At 47.0% G+C, this 12,080-nt stretch overlaps 1 protein-coding gene across 1 annotated transcript; it reads left to right on the top strand.

Moving 5' to 3' along the window:
* Positions 1-4,108: 4,108 nt before the first annotated feature.
* Positions 4,109-9,499, top strand: LOC135911686 (solute carrier family 22 member 7-like). The gene is made up of 2 exons (XM_065444030.1): positions 4,109-4,519; positions 7,898-9,499. The coding sequence occupies exons 1-2, from the start codon at positions 4,169-4,171 to the stop codon at positions 9,437-9,439; spliced, it is 1,893 nt and encodes a 630-aa protein (XP_065300102.1). The 5' UTR covers positions 4,109-4,168; the 3' UTR covers positions 9,440-9,499.
* The last annotated feature ends 2,581 nt before the right edge of the window (positions 9,500-12,080 follow it).

The raw sequence follows: 12,080 nt of genomic DNA, 5'->3' as shown, positions 1-12,080 counted from the left end.
ACCCATTTTTCGCGGCAGACGCGAAACGTCCACCAATCAGAAGCGAGCCGCTTTACGAGCCGCGCTGTTGTGGCGCCACCTGTCGCATAAGCAAAGAATCATAATCTATGGGCTCTGAGACTGAACAGTGACACGCGCGCCGTAAAATCTCAGAGGCCATTTCCAGTCAAGGGGGCTGTTTTTGTTAAGCCTTACCACACCGCCACTGAGGCGTCGACGAAGAATTCGCCTCGCAATGGAGGCGTTTTTGGAAACCGTTCGCAGATATGCGTACCTCTATGATAAATCGAGCGTCGGACAAGGAGCTGCGCGCCAACCGCTGGCACATTATGGACAGCAGCTTGGCATGACAGGTGAGTAATTGGTGAAGGTGGGGAAGCTGAGTGTGCGCCTGGCCCTCAGTGTCCCTGTACCGCACTCAAAACTTTCTCGTCCGCTGTCTGGCACGTCGGCGTCGCACAAGTAAAGAACAAACAAGTATTATAGTGTTCACAGTCACCAGTAGCTCCTCGTCCGTATCCGACATGCCTGAGCGTGGCCGGCAGTGGCGCAAAAAAACACAGACACTTCCGATGGAAGACGAAATGGGCAGAACGGAGAGCGCGTTGTCGCGAGAAGTATCGAATGGAACGAGACAACGCGGGACTCCACGGGCCGCTGCCGCGTGCCGCAAAACGCGACTGTGGACTTGCCCGCACGCGTCTGCCGCGCGGGCGCTTGCCGCGTGCGGCGTGTCGCGCGCGTTTTTGTCGCTAGTGTGGGCGTACCATAACGCTATCGCGTTAAAAAGAAATACGAGAGGTGAAAGCGAAACTCGAGTTGATCGACGAAGATAAGTACCGCGGCGCAATGATAAGGGCGCGCACTGAAAAGTTGTGGCTCGGCGAAACGCCCAATAAGCATGTGCTAAGTGAAGAAAAGAAGCATGCTGCAAATAAGGAGATAAATGAAATTCAATATTACAATAAAATTACACGAGAAAGTGAAGAAATAAAACGTGCATTTGTTGATTTTTATACCGAACTTCTTGGAGGAAGAATTTATGACCCCGAGCACTTCAAAGCCCACTTTCTAACTCTTATGCCAAGATTAGAGGACACGGTTAGAGAATCACTGGAATCTGAAATTACCGTGGCCGAAATTGAAGCAGCAATCGATGACTTGGGTAATGGCAAGTCACCTGGGCCAGATGGACTGGATGCGGCCGTATACAAATTTTTTAAGGCAGAAATGGCAGTGGCTTTACACCGAGTGATCGCTGAATGCTATGAAAAAAAGCAAGCGCCTCTCTCGTTCAGGACAGCGCACGTAGTAATGATCCCCAAAACTGACGATCCTGCAAAATTACTTTCAGTTGAGTCCTACCATCCCATTAGTTTGACCAATACAGATTATAAAATATACATGAAAGTGTTAGCTAGAAGGCTCCAAAACGTTATTAAGTCCCTCGTTGGCCCGCATCAAACCTGTGGCATTAAAGGTAGAACAATTTTTACAAACATACACATAGCAAGAAGTATTCTGGAATGTTGTGACGCAATGCATGATCGCGTAGCTATGATTCAGCTAGATTTACATAAAGCGTTCGACAAAGTTGTACATGAAGTTCTGTTTTTATTGCTGGAGCACGTAAATGTTGGATCTGTAATTACTGAAGGCGTTAAAATGGTGTATCATGATTGCACAGCCAAATTAGTGATCAACAAAGAATTAAGTATGTCAATTCCTGTGCGGTCGAGTGTGAAACAAGGACGTGCGTTGTCCCCTCTAATTTTTGCGATATACTTGGAGCCATTTTGTTTACGTTTGCTTGCAACACCATGTATTCGAGGCTTCACTTTTTTCAGCAGTGAAGTTAAGGTCTTAGCGTACGCGGACGACATAGCCGTGTTTTGCACTGATGCTAGAAGCGTGCAGGAAGTTGTCAGTGTTGCTAAGGCGTTCTGCACAGCAACTGGTAGGGTGATCAGTTGGTCGAAATGCCTTGGATTTTTTTGGCATGGCAACTGGCAGAGCACCCCCGAGGTGTACTGTAATATGAATTGGAACGCCTCCCCCGGAAATTACTTCGGTGTTCCGCTAAATAACTACCTCAATGCTGATGAATATTGGTCTGAGGAAAATAAACGCGTCAAAAATGCTACCGATAAATGGGGTGGCCATAACTTTTCAATGTTCGCAAGAGCTTCCGTTTGTAATATGTTTTTAATTGCAAAAGTGTTCTACGTGTTGCAAGTGATGGCCATGGCAAGAACTTCGGTTCAAAAAATCCACCGAGTGTTTGCGACCTTTATTTGGGGATCGCAATGGGAGCGCACAAGCCGGTGCAATTTGTTTCACAAGGTGAAAAATGGTGGGCTAGGGCTCTCACACCTGTTTTTCAAGCAGCTAGTAAGCAGATTCTTCTTTGTGCGGGACCAAACTGATGTGCTTTTGAGAACTGTGATCCAGGCACGATTGCAGGATTATCTATCTGACTTTGTCGTGTCATCTGTTTCTTTTGGAGCTGGACCGCTCAGTCCTTATTTGCGTGAAGTGGTTACTTCTGTACGCCTGCTCAAGGCAAGGTTCTCATATGAATACGTGTGTGATGTCACGAAAAAGCGTTTGTATTCTGATATTCTCGATGTATTTTTACCATTACCAGTTTACCGAGCTGCCTACAGGCTAGGTCCTGAGCGCGATGTGCTAAAGCGCGTCAAAAAAATGCCAGTGAGACCCTCTGCTAAAACGTTCTTTTTTCAATTACATACCGACACTCTCCCTGTAAAGCCATGGTTACAAAGCAAAGGTCTTTTTGTACCTTGGTCGGTAAACTGCTTAGTATGTAATAAGCCAGAATCAATTGAGCATATTTTTATTGACTGCCATGACGCCGTATTTCTGTGGGACGTCCTACAAAGAACACTTAAAAAAGAATTGCCGATAAGCCCTTTTGGAATCCGGTTTCTTCCACGTGCAGAAACATTGGAAGCGCGGAGTGATATGCTAATGCTGCTTTGCATGCACAGCGTATGGAAGACGAGAATGGACATCAGACATTGTCATATACAGGCTCACTCAGCACGACACTATTTTGTTGAGAGCATTATATACACACGAGACTTGTTCAGAGCACTATGTGAACCCCCGGAATGGCTTCCTGTACTAGACCAATTGGCTTCTGTGAAGCCCTTTTAAACACCTTACACTGGCCGAGCTGTGGCTGGTGTTTTTAGAATATGTACATGTCGTGTAATTGATCTTTTTGTTTGCGTTTGTGAAAAGGCAATAAAGAAAAAAAAACTCGTGGCTCAGTGGTAGCGCCTCCGTCTCCCACTCCACAGACCCTGGTTCGATTCCTACCCAGCCCATCTTGCAAATTGTTTTTTATTCATAAAGTGCCTGCTGTGATTTATCGCTCACGGCCAACGCCGCCGACGCCGACACCAACGCCGACGACACCGGCTTTTCTGCGACAAGAGCTCCTTAACGCTGTCGCGTTAAAAAACAATTGGTCTCGAGAGCCTGCTCCAGCTGCCACTCATGATTTGACCAAGCAAAGCATTCTATCGCGCCTGGTGTGATTTATTCACCATTCCTACGCTGCGTTTCGGACATCAGGTGCAACGCTATGGAACCTACGCAAGAAGTTCGGTGACGAATGTGTGTGTCAGTGCACGCGTTCCATGCATGCTTTGCTACGCGCCAACGGCGTTCGCTAGCGCGAGCGTGCACGTGAGGATGCCGCGACGGGCTGCCAATAGAAAGGCGAAAAATAAACGCAATGAAAAACAATTTGGTCTAAAACAACGCCTCGCATATCCGTATATCACAGATTGTTTGTTTCTAATGATTAACGCTTTCAATACTGAGCGTATACAAAGAACATTTTCCCACAAGGACGTTAAAGAACATCGACTTATTTCTAAGGGCTGACGCAGCCACTGCAAAAAGTCCCTCTAGCCTCTACAGCGTTGCACCTGATGTCTGAAACAGAGTGTATTAATAGTCGCAAAGTGCCCTGCCAAAAATACTTAAACTTCCGGCTGTGAATGCATGCATGACACTAGAAGTAATCTTAGACGAAGAAGTGGAAAACGAAGAAGAAGAAGAAGACGGCCATACCTCCAAGCGCTTCTGATTCCTTGCCGGCTGATACGCCTTTTCGTGCTGTGTGATCAGTATCATGTCGGCGAAAGCGGCTGCTCATGAAGAGGCCACTCCCAAGACGGTGACCACTTCGCTCCTGGAAGGCTTCGAAAACGTGGACACGCAGGACTTAATCCAGCAGAACGTCTACATCATCCTGGGTCACGGGCGGTACCAGCGTATCGTCCTGGTCAGCACCTTGGTCGCTGTCATTGTGGTGCTGATGCACTCGTTCGCCTATTACCTCATCGGCCGTCCCGTAGACCACTGGTGCCAGCCGCCCGACGACCTGCGTTACCTCGGTGTCCAGGGCTGGAAGAACGTCGCAATACCCGTGCTGGCCGACGGCAGCTTCAGCAAGTGCACCGTATACGAGCCCCCTCTACCGGTGAGCTGTTCAGTCCCTCGCGCATTTCGTCCTACCTCACCCGGCTGTACCACGGCTGCTACATTGACGTCTTCTTGCTTAATACTTTTTTCCGAAGTGACGCAACGATTATGACGCATCCCGTAATGGACGAGTGGAAATTTCCAACCTAATCAACCTAAAATAATCTATACGGAGAATTTGGCATTGATGTTAGCTTACTATCTTTTCACAGGGCGACATGATTAAGATAGACGGTGCGGTTGCTTTTCGCGATATGAAAATGCGTATCCATGGTATCGAGATCACATGCAACAGTTTCTTCTTTCGTGCTGCCCCGAGCTTGTTGAGCATGTGTTCCGTGAAAAATAAACGGCTACATAAGGATGGTAACATGCAACCCCATGAAGCCCAGTTCCCGCGGCCTTTCGACGCATTTCTTCTTCATTTTAGATTGTCCATGTATTTGTTATTGCAATAAAGAAACTACTGCGGTTGGCCACGACAACATAATGTAAGCTACACTGACATTGTTAGCAAGACGGTGTTTTTCCTGCAAGTGTTCGTTGTCACGTTCCGGAAAACAGCGCCGGCAGCAAACGGAGGCGTGCATAACAATTACGTTAAAAATCCTCAAGAATTGATCATACCCACTGTGAAGGACGCGCCTATACGACGGTGTCGGCGGCGGCGATGTTGCCCGTTAGAAAACCACGCATTCCGATCCGCGCATACCCTCCGCTTGACGCATGCAAGGACGTTACTGAACTAAGTTAATTTGTCAAAGCAAGATGCTTCAGAAAATTCGTAAAGTATGAAATCTACACGAAGTCGAGATATGATAGCGTCGAATTGTCATTTGGATATACGAGAAAACACCATCCTGATACGCGGAAACTCAACCACAAACGCCTTTTCCACCTGCCGTTTGAGGTCAGTCTTTAGTAGGAGCGGCGCGCCCCAGGAAGCTCGCCTTCGTGCTCAGCGTTCACCTGCAGCGTTTCTCGGAAAACATTGTGGTTACATAAACTGCAGTTGCTGGCAAGCGTGAGAAACTGTAAGGGATCTTTGAATGCTATGGCGTTCCCCTCTTAAAGACAAAACTTAAGCGACCTCCTAACGTCTTCGTTTTTATTATTATTGCTCACTTGTCATCAGATCACACTTGACTAGTGATAAAAATACATGGCTTATTTGTCTGTGCAGTACTATAAAATGAATTGACACTACTCCAACTCTTTCAACATACTCAATCACTCCGGATTTTCACTCAATAAATCGTACACCTTTTAAATGTATAAAATACTTCCTATGGTCGTCGTGCGCTGCAGTTTTGAACGGAACAAATGGTGCCACTGACGGCACGGAGTGGTACTAATAAGTGGACTCTAAGCAAGATCGCGGACGGCGGAAAGCATGACAGATCGCAAAGACTACGGTGCATAGCGGACAGAGTGGGTGCCGACGCGTCATTTTGGCGTTGATGCTAGAAGTTAAAGAAATATTAAACAGGTAGCGGTCACCGATCAAATTCCGTCGAAATATTTCTAGGCCTTCAACTAAAGTCATGAGCACAGCGCAGGCGGGTTCTTTTTTGTTCGTTTCTTCGTCCATATCTGGCATCATCGCCAATGGCTGGCGTCATTAAAAATACTTATATCACGCAGAATTCTGAACTGGATGTGCGTCTTCAACTGTACGATTGACGTAAAACAGTCAATCTCTCTCCCGTAGCTCAAATAGTGTTCGGAATGCAATCTGGGAGCGTTGATTCGTTTAGACAATGGGGTCCCCACAAGAATGCGTACGTTCTAGCCTGTTTTCCTGCTGGATGTTTACAATTACACTAATGATGCAAAAACAATGTCAGAGTAAAATTTCGAGTGGCAATTGATAACGTGTGCCTCAAAGGGCACTACGACGCATTGCAATACCCAATCCCCTGTAGAACAATAGAGGTACATCCAACAGACTTTATAAACAGCGTAAAAACGGCGTGCAAATTCAATGTGTCTTTCAGCAAGCTTGCTCATCACTCAACCGTGTACAGACATGACGTCCGCCAAGAGCCATTAATTGGGAACATAACCGGGGTATTAAGACATGATACAATTTCGGCTTCGCGTCTTGATCTCAAAACATTTTGCTTAAACCAAAACTCTCGCGGGCATTCCTGACCGGAACGACAGGCATTCAGCGCTAGCGTAACCCATGGTCCAGATAACGTAGCGATGCCATTCCAATTGCAGATTACTGCATATTCGCCGGAATCTGATAATTGTCAACAGAGAATCATAGAAACGAAGAGAAAGCTGCGAAACTAATCTTTACATAATTGCTTCTCAGGTTTCTGGCTCAGTGGATATGCGTCGTACTGTAAGCGATTGTTTTTTTTTCTTTTTTTGCAGTTTTACTGTAAAAAATTCATACCTTCTGAAAGCGGGAACGGTACATTGGTTGGTGCTTAGCTTATAATTTATAAATCGCACTCATTTCGTGAATTCAGCCACACTTTTGGTTATAACACGAATGCTGAGACCTCAGCAGGCTGATAGATTAGTTTAAACGAGTTCACCTAAGAAAATCAGGGATAAATCGAAACGGCGACGATGGACAATAAATATGAGCTCAAGATTGTTCAATTTATGTTCTTAATATTTTCCTCTACTTCTGCATTCCTTATTAATGAAGCTAGTGCAGTATATTCCTGAACAATGGTCCCCCTTAATGAGCACTAGTAGTGGCTGCTTTTACTTCAGCTTATGTTTACTCAGTTTGCCAATCTATGCACCCTTCAGCCATATGGTCAATAACAATCAAAATTTCTGTATGCCAATGTAATTGTATATGTCTCCGCGAGACATTTCCGAGTCTTTCGAGCATCTCTAGCAGAAAATGACGAGAAGATGGCAACACAGGGAAGGAGGCACTTACTTTCCTATCCACGATGCCCTCTGCACACACCTTTTGCTTGTCAAATGTTAACGCTTTTCGTTCGCTGATAAGGAAAAGTGGAAAAACGGGAACTGAAAAAACCTGAGGCAAGAAATCTTCAAGTTTAATTCTCATCTATGTCGTTGTCGGATCTCGCCGGTTGTATATTTGCATAGGCAGGACGTTCATTACTGCATACAAGACCATTACTTATCTTTGAAAGCACATGGGGACGTCATGTTCCTAGCTACTACGGTTCTTATGCAATTCACGCTACCTCAAGAGGTATGACGCATACAGAGACCCAGCCTACGAGTCTCTCAGTGACCAATATTTCTCTCGAAGCTATTTTGTTTCGATTGTGCAGACTTTTCTATAAACGTCAATGAGTATTTGGTAAGAAGTTAATCAGAACACAGGTTTGTCGGGGCGATTGACGTTTTCGTTTATCTCCTTCTTTTTCAGGGAGAAGACCCGGACGAGCGTAGCATAGTACCGTGCAATCGGTGGGACTACGACACCGAGAAAGACGGCGAAAGCATCGTCAGCATGTGGAACTTGGTGTGCACTCGCGAATGGCTCTACTCCGTTTCGAAATCCACGTTTGGACTGGCCCCCATGCTATTCGTTCCCGTCGCGGGAATCGCAGCAGACCGCGTGGGTCGTAGACCAGTCTTGTCGATGTGCGCCATCTGCACATTGCTCGGCAGCCTGGTGGCCGCGGCGTCCCCCTCCACGGGAATGTTCATCCTGTCGCGTCTTGTCACTGCTGCCATGGCAAGCGCAACCATGCTGATGGCTGCAATTGTGCTCTACGAAGTTACCGGAAGTCAGCACCGGGCTCCCTATACCCTAATAGCCACCGGCGGGGGCGTACTTGTTACGCCTCCGCTGGTGCAGCTTCTTTCGACGCTCAAGCCAAGGTGGGTGCTCTCACAAGCCCTGCTCGTCACGGTCTCGGCGATAATGGTCTCTTGGTGCTATTACCTTGATGAGTCCCCCGTTTGGCAGATTGCCGCGTGGAGGCTACGGGCAGCTGAATTCACCGTACTCCGAGCAGCCCGGGTGAACAGGATAGAAGCTCGCAAGGCCACAGCAACATTTGAGGCATTGAAACAGCAGCTCCTGAAGCGAGACGCCAACACCACGTCGGTGACTGCTGGTATCACGAGCACAGTCCGTTCGGCTTCCCTTCGGCGGCGCGCATTTTCTGCACTCGTGACGTGGTTTAGCGTGAGCTTTGCACTTTATGCCTCAAGCTTGGGTAGCCCGCTCGAAGAACTGTGGGCTCTCGCATCCTTTCTATGCAATGGGCTCATTCTCATCATAGTCATCTATGGCACGAAGCAACGAGGACACCGCGTGACTCTTTCAGGCCTACTCGCTTTCCTCGGCGGCTCAAGCGTGCTGCAGATGGTCCTTTCGCATTGGTCCTGGGCCGCCGCACTTCCTCTGCCGAGAATAATGATGTCGAGCGCGTCGGGGATTGCCATGTGTCTGAACTACGCCTACACCGCGGAGGTGTACCCTACGACGATGCGGTGCGTGGGACTTTGCCTATCGTACTCCTTCGGCCGGCTTGGCGTACTTCTGGCGACATGGCTCGTAGCATCCTTGCACAAAGAACAGCTCTTGGTCGTCGGGGCCATCACGACAGCGTTGGCATTTGCGAGCGCAGTAGCGGTCCAGTGTCTTCCCGAAGTATATGTCGAGAAGAAGCCCGCCGAAGTCCACCCAGTTCTGAGCGAAGAGCAGCGTAAGGAAGCACTTAAAACATCTTTGACATCCACTACGGAGTCGCAGAAGTCCCTCAAGCCACACAAACCGGGCAAGCGTCATGGCCGACGCAAGAGGAAAGCAAGCTCAAAACGCGGTACCGCCACCGAAATTTCAGCGGCAGCATCAGCAGGGGCATTATCGCCAGCGGCAGCCTGTTCCCAAGAGGAAACTGTTGGCCGTCCTGAGATAGCCTCAACGATGCCGGTGTGCAAAACGCCATCGCTATAACTTAAGAGCATCGAATATATGCGGGCTGATTAAGAAACACGTAACTTCGATTTTTTTTTACTTTCGCGTACTCCAAGCTTTTTCTATCTTTAGCTGAATTGACTTTGCGGTCAAGGGTTATTAGTGAATTCGGATACCTTCTGCTGCATTGTTTTTGTGGGCGCAAGTTCATCACCTTTCCTTTCTTGTTCTCAGTGCGAGTGAATTATATACCAGTGGCTGCTTAAGGCAGATTTGCTGGCGCAGCTAATCTTTAAATCCTTATTATAGCGTCTCGCGCATTCAAAAGGTAAAAGGTGTTAATTCTCAGCTGCCATATAAGTCTCATTCAATGTACCCACTCGATACTTATGGTTTGCGGGCTTTCTTACTTCCTCAGTAGTATTAGCATAAATAGTGCAAGGTAGCAGAGACGTGTTTCTATGAAACTTCCTGCACTTTTAGAAAAAATGTTGTATCGGGTGCAGTTTATACTAGACTCTATACCAAGTACTACTTCGAAACTACCGGCTTGCTACCTTGGATATTTCGGACTTAGTAGGAGATACATTTATTAAGCAGTTACAAAGTTTTACGGACCGCTAACTAAAAATCCCGAGCAAGTGCCCCTACCCACGCAAGAACCCCATCTCCACTTCTGAGTGATTCGGAATAAGTACTAACTATCGAGCAGCTATTGCCACCTATGATGATGGGGATGATAATGATGATGATCGGGCAACTGCCCTTCCTTTTCTTCACCCTGTTCACCGCTATATGCGTTCTCACCGGACTACTTGGCTGCAGTCTTTTTTGTCAATATTTACAAAATGGCATATTAAATTACGTAAACTGATGCAATTATTGAGAAAGAAATTGTTTAAGCGCACTTCTGCTGATGCCCAATAGCTCACCGTAGCGAGGTATATGCATAGCCATAGCTTTCGTCAGTCGCCACTTTCGTCAAATGTGCGAAGTGCAGTGCTTTGGAATATACGCGACCTAGCAGGCAAGAATGAATCCGTATACAGTGAAAAAGAAAGGTTGAGTTTGTGGAATAGTATCGGCAAACTGGGAGAAATGTGCGCGCAACTGCGCACCGTTTGGGAAGATATATGCAATGACAAATGGAAAGGGTTATGGCTTGCACCTTTGCCTCCTCGCCATTTGCGTCGGCCATCAACCTTCCAATTTTTCGGCAGCCAGTGTCTGAAAAATAGCGAAGAGCAAGGCGTGGGTAAGGTGGCTAGAATAGTGTGGGGCTGCATAATACTAGTGCGGTTACTGGGCAATTAGTACTCGTTGCTAACAAATGATAAGGCTAACATCGAGGAGCCAGCCAGCCAGCTTCCCGCCGTGCCGACCGCCCAGCCCTATCATGTCACCGCCGCTGGTGACACAAACATTGCCTATAGGCCTCGTGCACTGCCTATAGAGGCGCCACTAATAGCCACCTAGAGGGCGCTTCCAACAATACGCGCGGGAGCAGTAGCAGACGACAACGCTTTGCAGCAAGGGTGACTGAAGTTCGCGGCTGCGATTTGTCCTTTGTTCGGGCGCCAGACTGCTTCTTCTGCGGTGACAGCTGTAGGGACAATTATGAACAAGTATGAACAAGTATGAACAATGGACAATGAACAATGGACAAGTATGAACAATTGTTACCGGTGTTTGAAGCAACGTGGTCCACACACGCGCCAGGTGCGTCCCGCAGACAAACGCCATGAAGCTCATGTAAACTAGCCGACAAATTTTGTTGACTAATGCGATGTCTTGACCGTATTTTTTTTTTCAATTCTACCCTTGCCGTAATGCTGCTTCTGCACCTCAATAATAAGCACCCGTCGTTAATGCAGACTTAGATAACAAATCCGCACGGTGCGATGTCTGCATATGCCGTTGTGATTTTTCTGCCGATGAATACATGTGACGCCGCCGAATAAGTGTAGTGAAAGTCGCCTGAAGAAGAATAATTGCGAATTTATTGATAGAAACGCGTACACCATAGTCAACGAAGCCACCAAACGCACGGGTTAAAAAAAGTGCGTGTTAGCGCTGTACTGCCGATGAACTGCCGTTCGCGCTGCAGTTTTCGCAATTTTAAATTCCCTAAGGGAGCTGCTTGGAAACGTACAAAGCTATAGTCTGACTAACTTTTCAGTACTTTTTTAAAATGTTACTAGAGAGAGGTGCGACATGATATATTTAAAGGCAGAGCAGCGCCAGTCAAATTAGATCCAGCGCTGGCCGCAAGGCCAGGTTTAGTCCTATGCGGCGTAAGCATATTAAGAAATAATTCAGTTGAGTACAAAATTCACTTGCAGGAAGCGACTACGTTGTAAAACAAACAAATCACTCGACGTGTTAAGTCTGCTCAGACAGCATCAAGGTGTGATGACTTACCAAACGTGACGCGAACTATTCAGCGAAAAATGGAACAAAAATACCATATGCAGGAACTATTAGCAATTATCGCCCTGAGCTACCTATTGTCTAAACACATTTCCCAAAAAACCACAATATCTAAGATGCCCTCGGGCGAAATGGATAAAGCTGTTAAAGAAGCACTTGCTTGGTGTCATTCCGATAAGACACAGTGTGATTTATACCCTCTACAAACGAGGCAGGGTGAAAACCTCGCAGCTCAAAAGAACCAAGAGTT

The sequence above is a fragment of the Dermacentor albipictus genome, chromosome 2 (genome assembly GCF_038994185.2).
Source record: "Dermacentor albipictus isolate Rhodes 1998 colony chromosome 2, USDA_Dalb.pri_finalv2, whole genome shotgun sequence".
In the NCBI taxonomy this organism is placed as follows: domain Eukaryota; kingdom Metazoa; phylum Arthropoda; class Arachnida; order Ixodida; family Ixodidae; genus Dermacentor; species Dermacentor albipictus.
The sequence above is the reverse complement of the archived record's forward strand: the minus strand, read 5'-3'. Positions and strand labels throughout refer to the sequence as shown.

Bases quoted from the DNA above. Each gene is read 5' to 3' on its own strand.
- LOC135911686 (XM_065444030.1), top strand. From the start codon at position 4,169: ATGTCGGCGAAAGCGGCTGCTCATGAAGAGGCCACTCCCAAGACGGTG. The intron at 4,520-7,897 runs GTGAGCTGTTCA...CTTCTTTTTCAG, and splicing joins TATACGAGCCCCCTCTACCG to GGAGAAGACCCGGACGAGCG.